Genomic DNA, 17,341 nt, shown 5'->3' on the forward strand with positions numbered 1-17,341 from the left:
CTCGATTCTGAAGTCATAACTCTGGAGCCTCTCAATCCAACGGGCTAGTTGACCTTCCGGATTCTTAAACTGCAGCAACCATTGGAGAGCAGCGTGGTCGGTCCTCAGCAGGAAATGCTGGCCATATAGGTATTTGTGGAAGTGTTTAACGCACTCAAGGACAGCAAGCAGCTCTCTCCTCGTCACACAGTAATTCCTCTCAGGTTTCGACAATGTCCGGCTGTAGTACCCGATGACTTTTTCCTGCCCGTCGATTTCCTGGGAAAGGACGCCACCGATGCCGCACGCACTTGCGTCTGTGTCCAGAACAAACTTGCCGCCAGGTATAGGGTATGCCAAAATGGGGGCTCTGCATAGCATGTCTTTGAGTTTTCTGAATGCCTCCTCCTGGTCGTTGCCCCACTGAAACCTCTGGCCGTTTTGCGTCAAGCGGTGTAGACAGGCGGCGATGTTGGCAAAATTTTGGACAAATCGACGGTAGTATGTGCAGAGACCCAGAAAGCTTCGCAGCTCATGGAGATTTCGGGGCTGCGGCCAATCTCTGACAGCTTGAATTTTCTCCTTATCCGTCGATATGCCCTCCGGCGTCACGTGATGCCCCAGGAACTTCACCTCTCGTTGGAAGAGACTGCACTTCTTTGGGTTCAGCTTGAGGCCTGAAGACGAAAGCTGCTGAAGAACATCCTTTAAATTCTTGATGTGTTCGTCGAAGTTGCGTCCCATGACTATGATGTCATCCAGATATATGAGGCACGACTTCCACTGCAGCCCTTTTAACACACGCTCCATCAGCCTTTCAAATGTAGCCGGGGCGTTGCAGAGTCCGAATGGCATGACATTGAACTGCCAGAGACCCCCATTAACGCCAAACGCTGTTTTCTCTTTATCTTTCTCGGCGATCTCTACTTGCCAGTACCCACTCTGCAGGTCGAGGGTGGAGAACCATGACGTCCCGGCTAATGTGTCCAATGTGTCGTCGATTCTTGGGAGCGGATAGCTGTCTTTCTTGGTGACATCATTCAACTTTCGGTAGTCCACACAAAATCGGGTGCTTCCGTCTTTCTTCTTGACCAATACCACTGGGGAGCACCATGGACTTGACGATGGTTCTATTACACCACTCTTTTCCATTTCACTTATTAGCTTCTGGACCTCGTCTCTTTTTGCTAGGGGAACACTTCTTGGAGGCTGCTTAATGGGTCTCGCGTCTGCTGTATGGATTTCATGCTTCACCACTGATGTTCTTCCCTGGTGCTCTTTTGTCAACGCAAAGGTAGAGGCATATTTCCATAATAGCTGCTTAGCCTTGTTCCTCTCGGAAGGTGATAATTGGTGTGTCCACTCTTTTATGTAGCCGTCGAGGTGCTTCTTCTCCATGGCTGCTGGCTTTTCGGTGCTAGTTTCCAAATTAATTACAGCTTCAGCTGGTGTGCATTGTCCAACATCGGAAAATTGGAAAATTTGCTCTTGCTTGTTTGACAGGTTCAAAACTCTAACAGGAATCAATCCGTCCTCGTTGCTTTTCACCAGGGCATTCGCTATTAGGATGTTACTGTATCTGTTTTCTGCTGGTTCCACCACCCACAACTTCTCGGCTCCACAATCTCCATTCATTGGTACCCATATTATTGCTTCGGCACAGGGCGGTATTATCTCTGGATGGTCCGTAGTCAGACGCCTGATGTATGTACTTTCATCGTAGCCCACGTTTAACGGAATTTCGACGTTAGACCAGGTCATCACACGCTCTTTCATATCCAGATTGATACCGAAGGCAATCATAAAATCTGCGCCTATTATCACTTCGTCTACGATATCGGCAACTATAAACTCGTAATTCACCGATTTATTGGCAATAGTTAGTCTCAGGGTAATCTTGCCGTGTACTGCCGCGGGCTCCCCCGTTGCTGTGCGCAGTCTGACTCCATTAAGTTGCGTTATTTTTCCCTTTACCAGATCTGATCTTATGATGGACTTTGATGCGCCAGTATCAAACGTCAGAACTCGATTGTCACCATTGATGTACCCAGTTGTTGTTAGGTTGTGACTTTTCTGTTGTACTATTGCTATGGAGATTGTGGGGCCATCGTCGATGGGAGCCAGTTCATGCCCCGCTGGACTGGCTCGATTTAGTTTAACGGTGACTCCTTGGTGGACTGTTGAGCAATTCTTCTACCATCTTTCGTTGGAGGTGGTGACGATGACCTGGATCGTTTGCGCTTAGCTCTGCATTCGCGCGCAATATGACCTGCTTTATCGCAGTTGTAGCATCTAACCCTGGGCTTAGTCATCCCTGCTAACTTTGTTTCTTCTATTACCTGCCTCATGGCGTCCTTGATCGAGTTAACGAGAGATTTGGGTTCGCTACATTCGGTCTCCAGTTGGCGAATCTTGTGGGTCTGGGGCTTAACAATTATTCTTGCCGTCTCTTGGGCAAGGGCAAACGACACAGTTTCGGCAAATGACGCTTTTGGTGACGCATATGTTGCACATTTAATCTCAGGGTCACGTATGCCATTCACAAAGGTTTCGATTTTCATACGGTCCAGCAATGGGTGATTCTCTCCTGGATACGCCATTAGCACCAAACGTTCCACCTCAGCTGCAAAGTCTTGTAACGTCTGGTTTGCCCTCTGTACTTTACCCCTTAGTTCCATAAGGTAGATGTTTTGTTTATGTTCGCCACCGTACTTACGTTCCAGTGCAGCAATAACATCTTCATAGTTGTTTCTAGAAGCGACAGGAATACTCTGTATAACATCAGCAGCACTGCCCTTCAATGCCAGAAGTAGCGCAACCGCTTTGTCGCTGTCGTTCCACGAATTTCTAGAAGCCACTGTCTCGAACTGTAACTTGAAAACATTGAATGACGTAGAGCCGTCGAATACAGGAGGTTTGATTTTTAGCGTGTTATCAGGAACTCGCACCGGACCACCTTTGATTTCCAGTTCCGACATTTTCTTCTCCAGATTCGTAAACCTGTGGTCGTGGGCCAGAAATTTCTCGTCCACAGACAGAATCTTCTCGTCAACCGACTGCACTTTCTTATCCAACTCTTTAATTTGGACCTCCACGGTTTCCACTCTCCTTCCAATAACTTCTGTAATGTTCTCGAGTTTCTCGTTCATTATTCTCGAATTTTCATCTAACTTTCTGGCATTCTCTTCGAACATTCGTCTCGTGTTTTCTTCTAACTTTCTGGAATTCTCTTCGCTCCTTCTGGAATTTTCCTCAAACTTTCTGGCATTCTCTTCGAACATTCGTCTCGTGTTTTCTTCTAACTTTCTGGTATTCTCTTCGCTCCTTCTGAAATTTTCCTCAAACATTTTGGCCAGCATTTCTCTGAAATCGTCACCCCTGGCAGCTACTGACGAGACTTCCCCACCGTTGGATTCGCCCATTTCCGATAAATCCACTTCATCCTTACTGTCAAACTCATATGTATCGATGTTCATACCACGGCGCTCGAACTCATCCAACAGACGTTTTTGTAGTTCAGCCTTGTTGCCAGTAGAGGACAATTCCAATTTATTCAGCTCCTTCTTCAAGTCTTCCACTCGTAGATCCTTAAACTTCATCGTAGTATTATCGTAATCCCACTTCTGACACCAATTGTTACGTTCTTGGATTTTACTAAATCCCGTGTAGACGTTGTTTTATTTCCCGATACAATTCGTACCAAATAAAACGCGGGTTCTTTCTGATTACGATTATTACAATGAGTTTATTGACACACTTTACTTTGCACGTTACTTTACAGCTTTACGTTACTTGACGGTTTCAATTCGCGATCTGATTCACAACTGACTCACTGCCTTTCCATTCCCTCTATTTATATGAGCCCTGCCTGTCGCTACAGAAGTTTCTAGACGATCTGGTAACACCTAGATCACGAACAATCTACCAATGCAACAAACACATTGAGTAACAATAACAACAACAAACTTACTGAGTGAACAATAACAACAACAAACTTGAGTAAACAAACTTACAATAACAACAACACATATACAGGCGAGGGAATAACAAAGAAAGAGGAATAACAACAACACATATACAGGCGAGGGAATAACAAAGAAAGAGGAATAACAACAACACATATACAGGCGAGGGAATAACAAAGAAAGAGGAATGACGTTTAACAAGAATTGTACGACAATAACAAAATAGAAAATGAAAGAGGAAATGGAAGGATGTAGAAAAATCTATACAGTGGTTGTTGTTGTGAAGTTATTCAAATAAACTGCGTAGTAGAAATTTACGTTACAATTCAAATTCTTAAATTAACGGAATTCATCTAAATTAACTTAAATCTAAAGTTATATTCGTAACAATGTGACGGCTGAAGGATTTCTCAAACTTTAAACGCGTTTTTCTCTAAACGAATGGCGGGCACGATAACTCAAAAGCTAATAACCCAATCGATTCCAAATTTTTACACGTTTCTCTGTGAGTGTATAGCTATCGTTAACTAGCATAAAGTCAAACTGTGAAGATCTTCCTTATTTTTTAACTGGGGTTTTGGTAAAAGATCGGCGATTTTCTAAAAATATTTTTCAAAGGTCCGCCATTTTGTTAATTTTAGAGCGAAGTCAATAATCCTAGTTCATACGAGAGCCAGACACGTACTCTTTCTAACACAGTTGGAATTTTCAGATTCCGATGTTCCAGTGAGGAGTTATCATGCCCGCCATCAAAAATAAGGATTTTTCTTTAATTACAAAAAACAACAACAAAACAATAACAAAAATGTTTGATAAATAATTTTTCATCTATTTTAAATCTTCAAATATATATATGCAAAGTTACAAACCTTAACAAAATTAAAATCGTGAATGGAGGGGGTTCCTTAAGTTAGCATTTTTTCAAGAACCAACCAAAGTTTTTTCGAAAATATTTTTGAGGCAACCAGACAAGGCGTGGATTTTTTAAACAATTTTTTTTGGGCAACCAGATAAGGCGTGAATTTTTTAAAGAATATTTTGTTTTTGGGCAACCAGACAAAGCGCGGATTTTTTAAAGAATATTTTTTTGGCAACCAAAAAAATCGTGAATTTTTTAAAGAATATTTTGTTTTTGGGCAACCAGACAAAGCGCGGATTTTTTAAAGAATATTTTGTTTTTGGGCAACCAGACAAAGCGCGGATTTTTTAAAGAATAGTTTTTAAGCAACCAGACATGGCGTGGATTTTTTAAAGAATAGTTTTTAGGCAACCAGACATAGCGTGGATTTTTTTAAAGAATAGTTTTTAAGCAACCAGACATGGCGTGGATTTTTTAAAGAATAGTTTTTAGGATTTTACAATTTTATTTTATTTATTTTTTATTACAAAAAATAAAATTATTAAAACCAAATTATGCAAATTTCAGCACAATATTTTGTATGTTTTGGCCACCCAAACAATCACCGCTACCGCTCGACATGCAAATGAACCCGTGCTTTATGTCACAGCCCTTGGCAGAACCGTCCTTTGTCAGAACACAATTATCGGGATCGTCAGCTTTTAGAACATCAGCACTTTCAATATTTTCCATTTTGATTTTAAAGAACTCCTCAGAACTTGGCAGACATCATTCTAGGCTCAATTCAGTACGTTATGCCAAATTTCGTGGAAATCGAATGATATATAGGGACTTTGGGGCACCATTTACATGAAATCGGACGAAACTATATATGGGAGCTATATCTAAATCTGGACCGATTTTCTCTAAACTTGGCAGAAATCACTCTAGGCTTAATTCAGTACGTTATGCCAAATTTCGTGCAAATTAAAAGATATATAGGGACTTTGGGGCACCATTTACATGAAATCGGACGAACCTATATATGGGAGCTATATCTAAATCTGGACCGATTTTCCCGATTTTTTAATGAATAGTTTTTAAGCAACCAGACATGGCGTGGATTTTTTAAAGAATAGTTTTTAGGCAACCAGACATAGCGTGGATTTTTTTAAAGAATAGTTTTTAGGCAACCAGACGTGGCGTGGATTTTTTAAAGAATAGTTTTTAGGATTTAACAATTTTTTCATTTTATTTATTTTTTATTACAAAAAATAGAATCATTGCAAATAAGTTATGCAAATTTCAGCACAATATTTTGTATGTTTTGGCCACCCAAACAATCACCGCTACCGCTCGACATGCAAATGAACCCGTGCTTTATGTCACAGCCCTTGGCTGAACCGTCCTTTGTCAGAACACAATTATCGGGATCGTCAGCTTTTAGAACATCAGCACTTTCAATATTTTCCATTTTGATTTTAAAGAACTCCTCAGTCAGCGATGGTAAAATATTGTTAAGATCCACAGACACATCAGATCGAAGCCAAAATTCTGGAATGGGATCTAAAAATAGAGAGAAAAACAAATGTGAATGCCATGTTGTAAATTGCTATACATTTAATAAAATATCTTTGAGGGTCAATTTTTTAATAATATTTTTTCCAGGACCCTTAACTAGCGTAGATTTTTTAAAAAATATTTTTGAAGGAGCATTAATAGGTTTTTTTGCAATGTTACCCTTTTAACTTACCAAAAGCCTGTTTCAGATATTCATTCAATAGGACATCGTCATTAAATTGTTTCAGAGTTACTAACTTAAGATTTTTGGATTTGCATTCGGCAAAGGACTGTTGCCAGGTGTACTACAAAAAAATCAACAAAACAAAATATTAAAAAATTATATTTTATTTTAATTATTTTTATTGAATTTTGTTAATTTTTCATTTACCTTCTGTTCCATTTCAATAAAATATGTTGCATTGTCGGTCTTAAACCACTTTGTCAATGGTGCACTTTCACTTCGATTTTGTAGACCCAAAAAGGCTATCAGTAAAATTATCCAAACGCCTCGCATGATGTATTTGTGACAACTGAAATTAAAAAACAAATTAAATGGACATTTTGTGTATATATATGTTTATGAACCATGAAGATAAATTTTTTCCTTATCATAAAAATGTGGGTTTTTTTTATTAAATGGAAGGAAGTCTGAATAAAGTGTTTTGTATTATAGTACATTCACACTTACATGTATATACATACATATATATTGTAATATCCAACGTATTTGCATACCAATATCCAAGCTTTATATTTTGCTAAAGTGTTATTTGATGATAGGATTGGAAAGATTCCCAAACATAACAAAGAACAGGGGGATTTTATTGTGTTCTGAATAATATTTAAAAAATCCACGCCTTGTGTAGGTCCCCAAAAGTTATCTTTAAAAGTAATCCGCAAAAGTAATCTTTAAAAAAATAATCCTAAAGAATAATCTTTAAAAAATCGACGTCTCGTCTGGTTGCCAAAAAAATGTTCTTTAAAAAATCCACGCCTTGTCTGGTTGCCAAAAAAATGTTCTTTAAAAAATCCACGCCTTGTCTGGTTGCCAAAAAAATGTTCTTTAAAAAATCCACGCCTTGTCTGGGTCCCTAAAATATATTTTTTAAAAAATCCAGGTTCAATTCAGGTTCCTTCAAAAATATTCTTAAAAAAATTTTGCCTTTGATCATCCCTCAAGTTGTGTGGCCACGCTATGACCTTGCCATCCCTACTCAATTCAAAACGAAGAACAGAATTCTCTTGGTAACCAATCCTTATTGGGTACCTAGAGTTTTGACCACACCGTTGTTGATCACGCATTAAAATCATTCGACAGTTACACACCTGGTATTTATGCGAGCTTTCAGTCCAGTCAGCCAACAGTCAGTCACTCACATTTGTGACGTACATCAAATTCAACAATTCATTATGCCAACGACCAACCAGCAGGGCCAGAGACACAAACAGGACAGGACGACAGTTGAGGCGAAAACGTTTTCAAAACAATTTGTTGTCGTACACATGTACTTACCGATCGACCGATCGTAGTCCGCCGTCCGCAATCCGTTTGTTCGTCTATCAAGCTATCGTCCATCGAAACGTTTCATGACTGGACGACACCAATGAATGAATGATTGACAAGGTGCTAAAATAGGGCATAATTGCGACATTCAAGATTCAAGACCCCATAGAGAACCCGAGAAGTTTTGGTGCATTCTTTGTTTGGTTTTTGTTTTTCAATGACGAGGTAAACGATTTACTTGGAAAATAGTTCGTAATTCCAAGAGCAGCGCACAAGAACATAGTCATGGCTGCCATGTTACGTGTTGCAATGTCCACACTCGACAACACACACATAATGCAACTTGCATTAGTCACGTCACGCACATTCACACACTTGCGTGTCAGTCACATTGTTTTAGTGTCTAGTACAAGTAAACATAACAAAAACAACAACAAAAATTAGTCTAAATATCTGCAACAACAGCAACACGCTTTAAGTCCCCACAGCAATAACTGCTAATCGCTTGGTAAGTGTAAATGAAAAAAATTAATCCTTTTTTTGCTACACATGTAACACTAGAGGTGGCAATTTTTGTTCTCAGTTATGTCATTTACCAGATAAGAGATTTCGAAAGGTCAAAAACGTATTATACATATTTTATGTTAGATCGAAGGACCATCAAACATGAGAAACTAAAATGGAAGGACCGTAGTCGGTTTCTTGAAAAATATTCTTTAAAAAATCCACGCCTTGTATGGGTCCTCTTGAAAAATATTCTTTAAAAAATCCACGCCTTGTATGGGTCCTCTTGAAAAATATTCTTTAAAAAATCCACGCCTTGTATGGGTCCTCTTGAAAAATATTCTTTAAAAAATCCACGCCTTGTATGGGTCCTCTTGAAAAATATTCTTTAAAAAATCCACGCCTTGTATGGGTCCTCTTGAAAAATATTCTTTAAAAAATCCACGCCTTGTATGGGTCCTCTTGAAAAATATTCTTTAAAAAATCCACGCCTTGTATGGTCTCTTGAAAAAATATTCTTTAAAAAATCCACGCCTTGTATGGGTCCTCTTGAAAAATATTCTTTAAAAAATCCACGCCTTGAAAAATATTCTTTAAAAAATCCACGCCTTGTTTGGGTCCTCTTGAAAAATATTCTTTAAAAAATCCACGCCTTGTATGGGTCCTCTTGAAAAATATTCTTTAAAAAATCCACGCCTTGTATGGGTCCTCTTGAAAAATATTCTTTAAAAAATCCACGCCTTGTACGGGTCCTCTTGAAAAATATTCTTTAAAAAATCCACGCCTTGTATGGTCCTCGGAAAAAATATTCTTTAATAAATCCACGCCTTGTATGGTCCTCGGAAAAAATATTCTTTAATAAATCCACGCCTTGTATGGTCCTCTTGAAAAATATTCTTTAAAAAATCCACGCCTTGTATTGGTCCTCTTGAAAAATATTCTTTAAAAAATCCACGCCTTGAATTGGTCCTCTTGAAAAATATTCTTTAAAAAATCCACGCCTTGTATTGGTCCTCTTGAAAAATATTCTTTTAAAAATCCAGGCTTTGGAGGGATGGTCCTCTTGAAAAATATTCTTTAAAAAATCCACGCCTTGTATGGGTCCTCTTGAAAAATATTCTTTAAAAAATCCACGCCTTGTATGGGTCCTCTTGAAAAATATTCTTTAAAAAATCCACGCCTTGTACGGGTCCTCTTGAAAAATATTCTTTAAAAAATCCACGCCTTGTATTGGTCCTCTTGAAAAATATTCTTTAAAAAATCCACGCCTTGTATTGGTCCTCTTGAAAAATATTCTTTAAAAAATCCACGCCTTGTATTGGTCCTCTTGAAAAATATTCTTTAATAAATCCACGCCTCAGTTGGCTCTTGAAAAATATTCTTTAATAAATCCACGCCTCAGTTGGCTCTTGAAAAATATTCTTTAATAAATCCACGCCTCAGTTGGCCCTTGAAAAATATTCTTTAATAAATCCACGCCTCAGTTGGCTCTTGAAAAATATTCTTTAATAAATCCACGCCTCAGTTGGCTCTTGAAAAATATTCTTTAAAAAATCCACGTCCTATTTAGGTCCTCTTGAAAAATATTCTTTAAAAAATCCACGCCTTGTATGGGTTCTCTTGAAAAATATTCTTTAAAAAATCCACGCCTTATATGGGACCTCTTGAAAAATATTCTTTAAAAAATCCACGCCTTGTATGGGTCCTCTTGAAAAATATTCTTTAAAAAATCCACGCCTTGTATGGGTCCTCTTGAAAAATATTCTTTAAAAAATCCACGCCTTGTATGGGTCCTCTTGAAAAATATTCTTTAAAAAATCCACGCCTTGTATGGGTTCTCTTGAAAAATATTCTTTAAAAAATCCACGCCTTGTATGGGTCCTCTTGAAAAATATTCTTTAAAAAATCCACGCCTTGTATGGGTCCTCTTGAAAAATATTCTTTAAAAAATCCACGCCTTGTATGGGTCCTCTTGAAAAATATACTTTAAAAAATCCACGCCTTGTATGGGTCCTCTTGAAAAATATTCTGAAAATATTCCTTGCTGAAAAAATGGAATTTTAAAATAGCAGTTAATTTTTCAAACCTAAACAATGATCAGTGATGTTTAATTTTAAAGATCTGACATTGCTGAAGCGACATTCTAAGACTATTTCAAGTTGCTGTTGTAAACATCGTGTCACAGCATTGTCAACAACATGAGGGATACAAACAAAAAAAACTGCTTAAATTCCATACCCGAGGTGTAATTAAGGTGCGTACAAAGCATGTCCATAAAAAACTACAGTTTTTTCAAATTTTTTTGAAGGAAGTGTTAAGTAAAAAACTAAATTTCTTTAGCGTCCTTAGTTATCTCTGATATGGGTTGGAAATTGTGATTGAAAAATGGGCATTAAAAATGTAGGCTTATAAGTCGTTTGGCGGTACAAAAATATTGTTAAAAAATCCACTCTTATAAGCCAGATGTTGGTTGTAAATATTCTAATAAAATCCAGTCTCGTAGGTCATACAGATGCTGGTATACGTTTTGTTTTTAAATTCTCGCTTGTAGTTCCGTTAGTGTTCGAAATTATTTATTTTTTAATTTATTTATTTTTTTTCTTCTTTATTATAATTTTTTGTTGTTAATTATAAAATATAATTATATAATATATACCATTCTCAATTAAATATAGTATAGTTAAAGAACATAACTCAAAAAACGGAAAAGGGCATCGAACGTATTTAGTTTAAATGTCTAAATTAAAAGCATGAAGAGGGTTTCTTTATTGTTTCTTTTTTCTTCTTCTTCTGTTTTCTTTTTTAACTTTATTTCGTATAAATATTGCCTAATGTTGTGATTGGGCACTTGGCTCGCACACTCACTGTTCAACAGCATTTAAAATGAAATATATCCATAGCGGTGACATGATGATCCTAACTTAAAACTGGACCCTGAATTTCACGACCCAAAGCGGAGAGTTCCTTTAAAAATTGTTGGGCATTTGTTAGTGTCGATGAGCCGTAGACAATACGTTTACTAACATTGGCTGTTTGTTTTTGTCGTATAAAATCCACTAGATTTTGGTATTCAATATAATTACCACCGCCCACAACAAAAACAACAGCATCCTGGAAGGGGGCACGATTTTTGGGCATAACATCACCGCCCTTTAAGAGTTTCGGATCCAAATAGAGAAAATCATCGGTTTCGGGATTGCTACGGCATTCCATAACCTGTTCGGTGATCTTTGTTACAGGAAGATTCTATAATCAAAAGCAATTTTAATTAGTATCCCTTTTTTTGTTAATTATTTCATTGACTTACATGTTTTTTCACGACCAAATTCTTAACACCCTCCATGACAAACGATGAACCTTGTGACACCAATTTGGAGAACATCGACACGGTTTTCGTACCACCACCTTCATATTGAGCCGTCTGATTTAAACTTGGTGTACGATTCATAATCGCCTTCCAGCGTTGTATATACGACAGCGATGACAAATCACAACCATTCTCCTGCAAGACTTCCTTCAGGCGTTCGATCTCAAACTCAGGAACATTTTGCGAACATATATAATAGATAATGAACAAACGCAATTTATCTTCAGGTGTACCAAATTCCGGATCTTTCAATAGATCCATCAATGGTTTATCTAAAGTTTGCTTTGACATTATTTTCTCTTCCAGTTCGAAGAACGAATCCAAACGTCGTGATTTAATGCAATTCAAAATTGCTGTTGCAATTTTTGTATGCATATCGATAAGACGTTTCTTCTCCATTAATTGTGGCAATGAATTGACAGCATTGGTGAGACGTGCTGTCGCATCATTGACCATTGAGAATGCCACTTCGGCTTCGCCATCAATACCCATTGATGTTTTCAGACGTTTGATTTCCTCCTCAGAACTGCGATAGGATTCGAGTTCTTCTTGTATTGCCTCGGCTACAGTGGGGAAGGGGCTGCCTTTGTGATTTGCCCAGAAACGATCGTTGCGATCTAAATCACAGGGTTTGGGTTTTTTGCGGGTGCCTGAAAAAAAGAAATGAATATATTAGAACGAATTGTTAATGGGATGTGGAAAATTTACACCTGCAGGGCCATTTTATTTTCTCTATAAAAACCTAATAGTCTTCCCTATGAATACCTTCGTTTAATTAAAATGAGAGTCGTTTCGCATCAACAAAAAAGGTCTCGTGGTATTCTCAATAATCGTTTAATTAAAATGAGAGTCGTTTCGCATCAACAAAAATGGTCTCGTGGTATTCTCAATAAAGAACTCTTGGACTTCTGTATGAAAAACTTTTGATAATCTATTTGAAGACCTTTTAGTCTTCTATATAGAACCCTCTTGATAATTTTTGGGATGACCTCTTGGGTTTTTAAGTGAATCCTTCCAGGACGTTAATATTACGTCGTTTCGACGACGATGAAATACTAATTTTAGTACGTTGTGCCAATCAATTTATATATATATATATATATATATATGGGCAATATTGCCAATTATTTAACATAGCTGAAGCGGAGGTTCACCACTTTATAACTCGGGAACTACTTAAGTATATGAAAAAAAGTGAATAGTTTTGGGTTAATTGATCTGTCGTTGCAAACTGTTCATGATATTGACCCCCAACCTTTATTTTGGTGGAAGCTGTGTCTACTTTAAAGTAAAAAAATGTGTAAAAACAGGTTGAGGCGAACCAGTTTTTTATGTTCTCTATCGATTTGTGACTAAGCCACTCATTGCACGGTCTTCGTGTCAAAATAAAACTAGAAGCCAACAAAATGGGGACTACGCCCCTTATGTATCATTTTTCAAAATTTTAACTGCATCTACCTTTAAATAATGCTGACATTTTGAAGCTCGATTTTGAGTGTTTTTTTAATTTTACTTCTAGCTTTAATACGCAAACAGGAATTTATAAAAATCGATTATAATATTATTGTAGTCGCGAATCTGCGTAATTTGATATGTATTTTGTGTATGTAGTATGCACAGCTTCAGAGTAATACTCATCCGAAGCTGCGAATTTTGTGCGATCAAAGTTCTAAAAAACCTATTTTTCGTGCCAAATTTTTAGATCTGTAAACTGAATGATATGGGTACCCGCGATCAATAAGGTTTTTTACGTTTCGGATGATATAAAATCTTCTTCGTGAAAATCCATCTACTAGAACGGCGGGAACTGGCCTTCCAAAAACACGAAATTTGGCAAAAAATGTTTTTGAAAATATCGCGGATTTATTTGCTTTTTCTGTGGATCATTTCCGCTTCAATAAATGACCTCATACGGATTTTGATCATTTTTGAAAAGAGAACTTTAAAAACTTCAGCCGAGAGAGATGTACCCAATTTATCTCAAAAATAGTGTGAGCTGGCACATCCATGGTTCTTAATGAACCACATTGAAATCGGTATAGATCGATGTATTTTTTAGGGTGCACACCGAAATCGGATGCGCGTTAATGGCATATGGAGTTTTCGGAAATTATTCGCGTTTTACGATTTTTTGGGTACTTCAGTGTAGCGTGCGGCACATTTTAGCCGTCAAATGAAATTTTGCAAAATATATATGGATTGGAAGATAAACTTCAGTACTTCCTGGAAACCGCATGCGCATCAAATGATTTTGAGAATTACGCGATTTAGACGCAATTTATCTCAAAAATAGTGTGAGCTGGCACATTCATGGTTCTTAATGGACCACATTGAAATCGGTATAGATCGATGTATTTTTTTAGGGAGCACACCGAAATCGGATGCGCGTTAATGGCATATGGAGTTTTCGGAAATTATTCGCGTTTTACGATTTTTTGGGTACTTCAATGCAACGTGTGGCACATCTTAGCCATCAAATGAAATTTCGCAAAATATGTATGGATTGGAAGATAAACTTCAGTACTTCCTGGGAACCGCATGCGCATCAAATGATTTTGAGAATTACGCGGTTTACACGCAATTTAAAATGTATATTTCATAATATTATTTTATTTTAAGATTTATTCCTATTTATAGAATTCTAAGATTTATCGGAAGGGTCTTGATATAATCCGCAAGGCGTATACTTATACACAAAAAGTGATTATTATTATATATGTCAATTTTTCGGCGAAATTCGGGTAAAATAGCAGAATAACCCAAACATTTTTTTCTGAAATTTCTTGTATACAATTAAAAAAATAAATATGATGACATTATTTTTTCGAACCAAAAACAAATATTTTTCCTCAATATCTTGTTTTGTTGTCGCTTTGATTTAGAAACCGCTACACGGACTTGTGTGATTTTGATATCATTTGATGCACCATGGTGTATAGAATATGTAGATATTTTAAATTAATTTTTAGGTGTGTATATGTCATTAATATAATAAAAATATTGGTGTAATCTGCTATATTTTTTTTATTTTTCTCATATTTCGCGAATATGTGCAACTTTATCGTGATTATTATAATATATTCATATTCTTATTTTACGGAGGAAGATATATATCAACGTTTTTGGTCAGTATAATAAACGGCGTAATTTTAAGATTTTTTTCCTATGCCCAAAATTAAAACCTCGATAACTTTTGCGCGCATCAACCACAAATTTGATCGCGAACGGTTTCGGAGTCAGAACATTTTCTCTATATGTGTACCAAAAATCATTGATGTGCCACAAAAACAAAAAAACTGATTTTTTGAAAATGGAATATTAAAAAATTGGCAATATTGCCCATATATATATATATATATTTGAGGGCTATATCTAAATCTGAACCGATTTTCACGAAACTTAACACACATCATTCTAGACTTATTTCAGTACGCCATGTCAAATTTCGTCCAAATAAAAATAAAATAAAATTTCCCAGACATCAAACTGGACTTAATTCAGTACGCTGTGCAAAATTTTGTCTCAATCGGACCTATATTGGGAGTTTGGTGCACCATTTACATAAAATCGGACGAAACTATATATGGGAGCTATATAAGGGTATAAATATATGGGCTTCATGGTATTTTATACAAAAAACTCATGGTCTTTATGTAATGGTCTTTATGATGACATTATGGTCCTCCATATGAAGATGTTATGGTCCTCCATATGACGTCTTTATGATCTTGTATATGAAGAGCTTATGATCGTCTATATAAAAACCATAAAAACAAAGGATTTATAGTATTCTAATGGTCTTCCATATGAAAGTCTTACGGTCTCCTACATGAAGACCTCATGCTTTTTGTGTTTACTTTAAGGACTTATTTTTGTGAGGGTATGACGTCCTCATTATATGAAGACCTTATGGCCTTCATTATGAAAACCTTTTGGCCTTCATTATAAAAACCTTTTGTTCTTTGGCCTCATTTAGTATTCCAAATACATTCCAGAATTAATATATCATTTATCCCTCTACTCACCAGCAGCCGGTTGATCATCTTCAACGTAGACCAAATTCAAACCCAACTCCAGCACATCATGTACCAAAGCCTGATATGACCATGTATGATGCAGCGGTGTTGCAAGATCCATATTACGATCGAGTAACAGCAAAACAGGTCGTTGAAAACTAAACACCCCACCGCCAGCCTGTGTGGCATCCATGTGGAAAAGATTTGAACGGGCATCCCAGAGATTTTCACGCAATTTCTTTTCCAATTTTCGGGCAACCATTTCAGCTGCCGTATTACGGGGACAACGTATTATCGGTACATTGCCCAGTGTTACAAAAACAGCAAAAAGTGAATCGACAATTGAATCCATGAGCGCCTCCATTTCATCATCACGTGTATTGGCACGATTTATGGAATAATATGATAGCTGATCCGATTTTTGATGTTTCAATATAAAGAAATCATCTTCGAGACTGATGAAATTTACATATTGATCATATACTCGATGTATATTGGCAACACAGCCGGCCTGTAATGCACTCGCTGCTAAATCTTCGATTTTCTGTCGGGATATTGGTGCCAAGAAATTCAAATGATAAATATCGTAAAGACCATTTTGAAAATCTTGTTGTATACGATCTAAATTCTCTTCTGTCGGCATACAGAAATAGATGGCCGGTACATCGGGTATGGAATCACGATCAGAATGTAATTGTCTGAAATTTGGAGAGGGGGAAAGAGATTTTATTAGAAATTCAGTATTCTGTTGCGGATTACTTACACATGCAGCGTTACGCCCAATTCCCTTAGTTCTTTAATTGAAATAATGGGTGAAATAATATCTTGACCAACACGATCGTATATGAGGATTTTCCATACCGGTTCGGCAGCCAAAACTTTAGGCTGTTGGGCATTTAAATTAAGCATTTGCTTAATAGCATCTGGAATGGAATAGAAAGTATATATTTTAATTAAATCTGTGTTATTTTTGATGACAATTTTAAAAGAAGGATATGGAAGACATAATTTCTAGTACAAGTAGCAAAAAATTTCATCATTAAGCATTAGGAGTTTTATTGAGCATTAGGGGCCAATGAAATATTCAAAATGATCGACAACCGGCTCTTAACCTGACTTGTTCACTTTTTCCAATATAGTTTTGTGTCTCCTTATTAATTTTAACACCGAGGAATGGTATCATTTTGGACCCTTTTGAAGTCCATATTGCTACAAATAGAACGTAGGGTTTCGTTCGGGGATATTAATACATTTCCACAGGAAATGTTTGTGAACTGGTCTGGGATTATGGGCCACATAATTCAAAATGATCGGTGGCCGGATCTTAAGCTGACTTGTTCACATTTCAATATATTATTTTGCATCTTTCGTCAACTTTCGTTCCGAAATTTAATCCAACGATAGCTTTAAGTTATAACATCAACTATGTATGTACTAAGTATGTAGCATCCTATGACCCTGTACCGCATTATTTTCCTCTCATTTTTGTAATAAGCAATTTTCTGATGACTCGACTGTCTGTCTATATTATTCCATTACTCCAATATCCACCTTGCCTTGACTACATACTTATTTGACGATCTCTTAATGTCAGCATATTGTGGA

At 36.9% G+C, this 17,341-nt stretch overlaps 1 protein-coding gene across 1 annotated transcript; it reads right to left on the reverse strand.

Annotated features, from left to right (window-relative positions):
• Positions 1-11,213: 11,213 nt before the first annotated feature.
• On the reverse strand, positions 11,214-17,341 carry LOC133327819 (protein sly1 homolog). The gene is made up of 5 exons (XM_061536358.1): positions 17,306-17,341; positions 16,500-16,659; positions 15,746-16,434; positions 11,661-12,370; positions 11,214-11,599 (listed from the first exon to the last, which is right to left on the reverse strand). The coding sequence occupies exons 1-5, from the start codon at positions 17,331-17,333 to the stop codon at positions 11,270-11,272; spliced, it is 1,917 nt and encodes a 638-aa protein (XP_061392342.1). The 5' UTR covers positions 17,334-17,341; the 3' UTR covers positions 11,214-11,269.

Source organism: Musca vetustissima, unplaced genomic scaffold (genome assembly GCF_032173495.1).
Source record: "Musca vetustissima isolate MV318-11 ecotype Yass unplaced genomic scaffold, APGP_CSIRO_Mvet_v1 utg8515, whole genome shotgun sequence".
Taxonomy (NCBI): Eukaryota; Metazoa; Arthropoda; class Insecta; order Diptera; family Muscidae; genus Musca; species Musca vetustissima.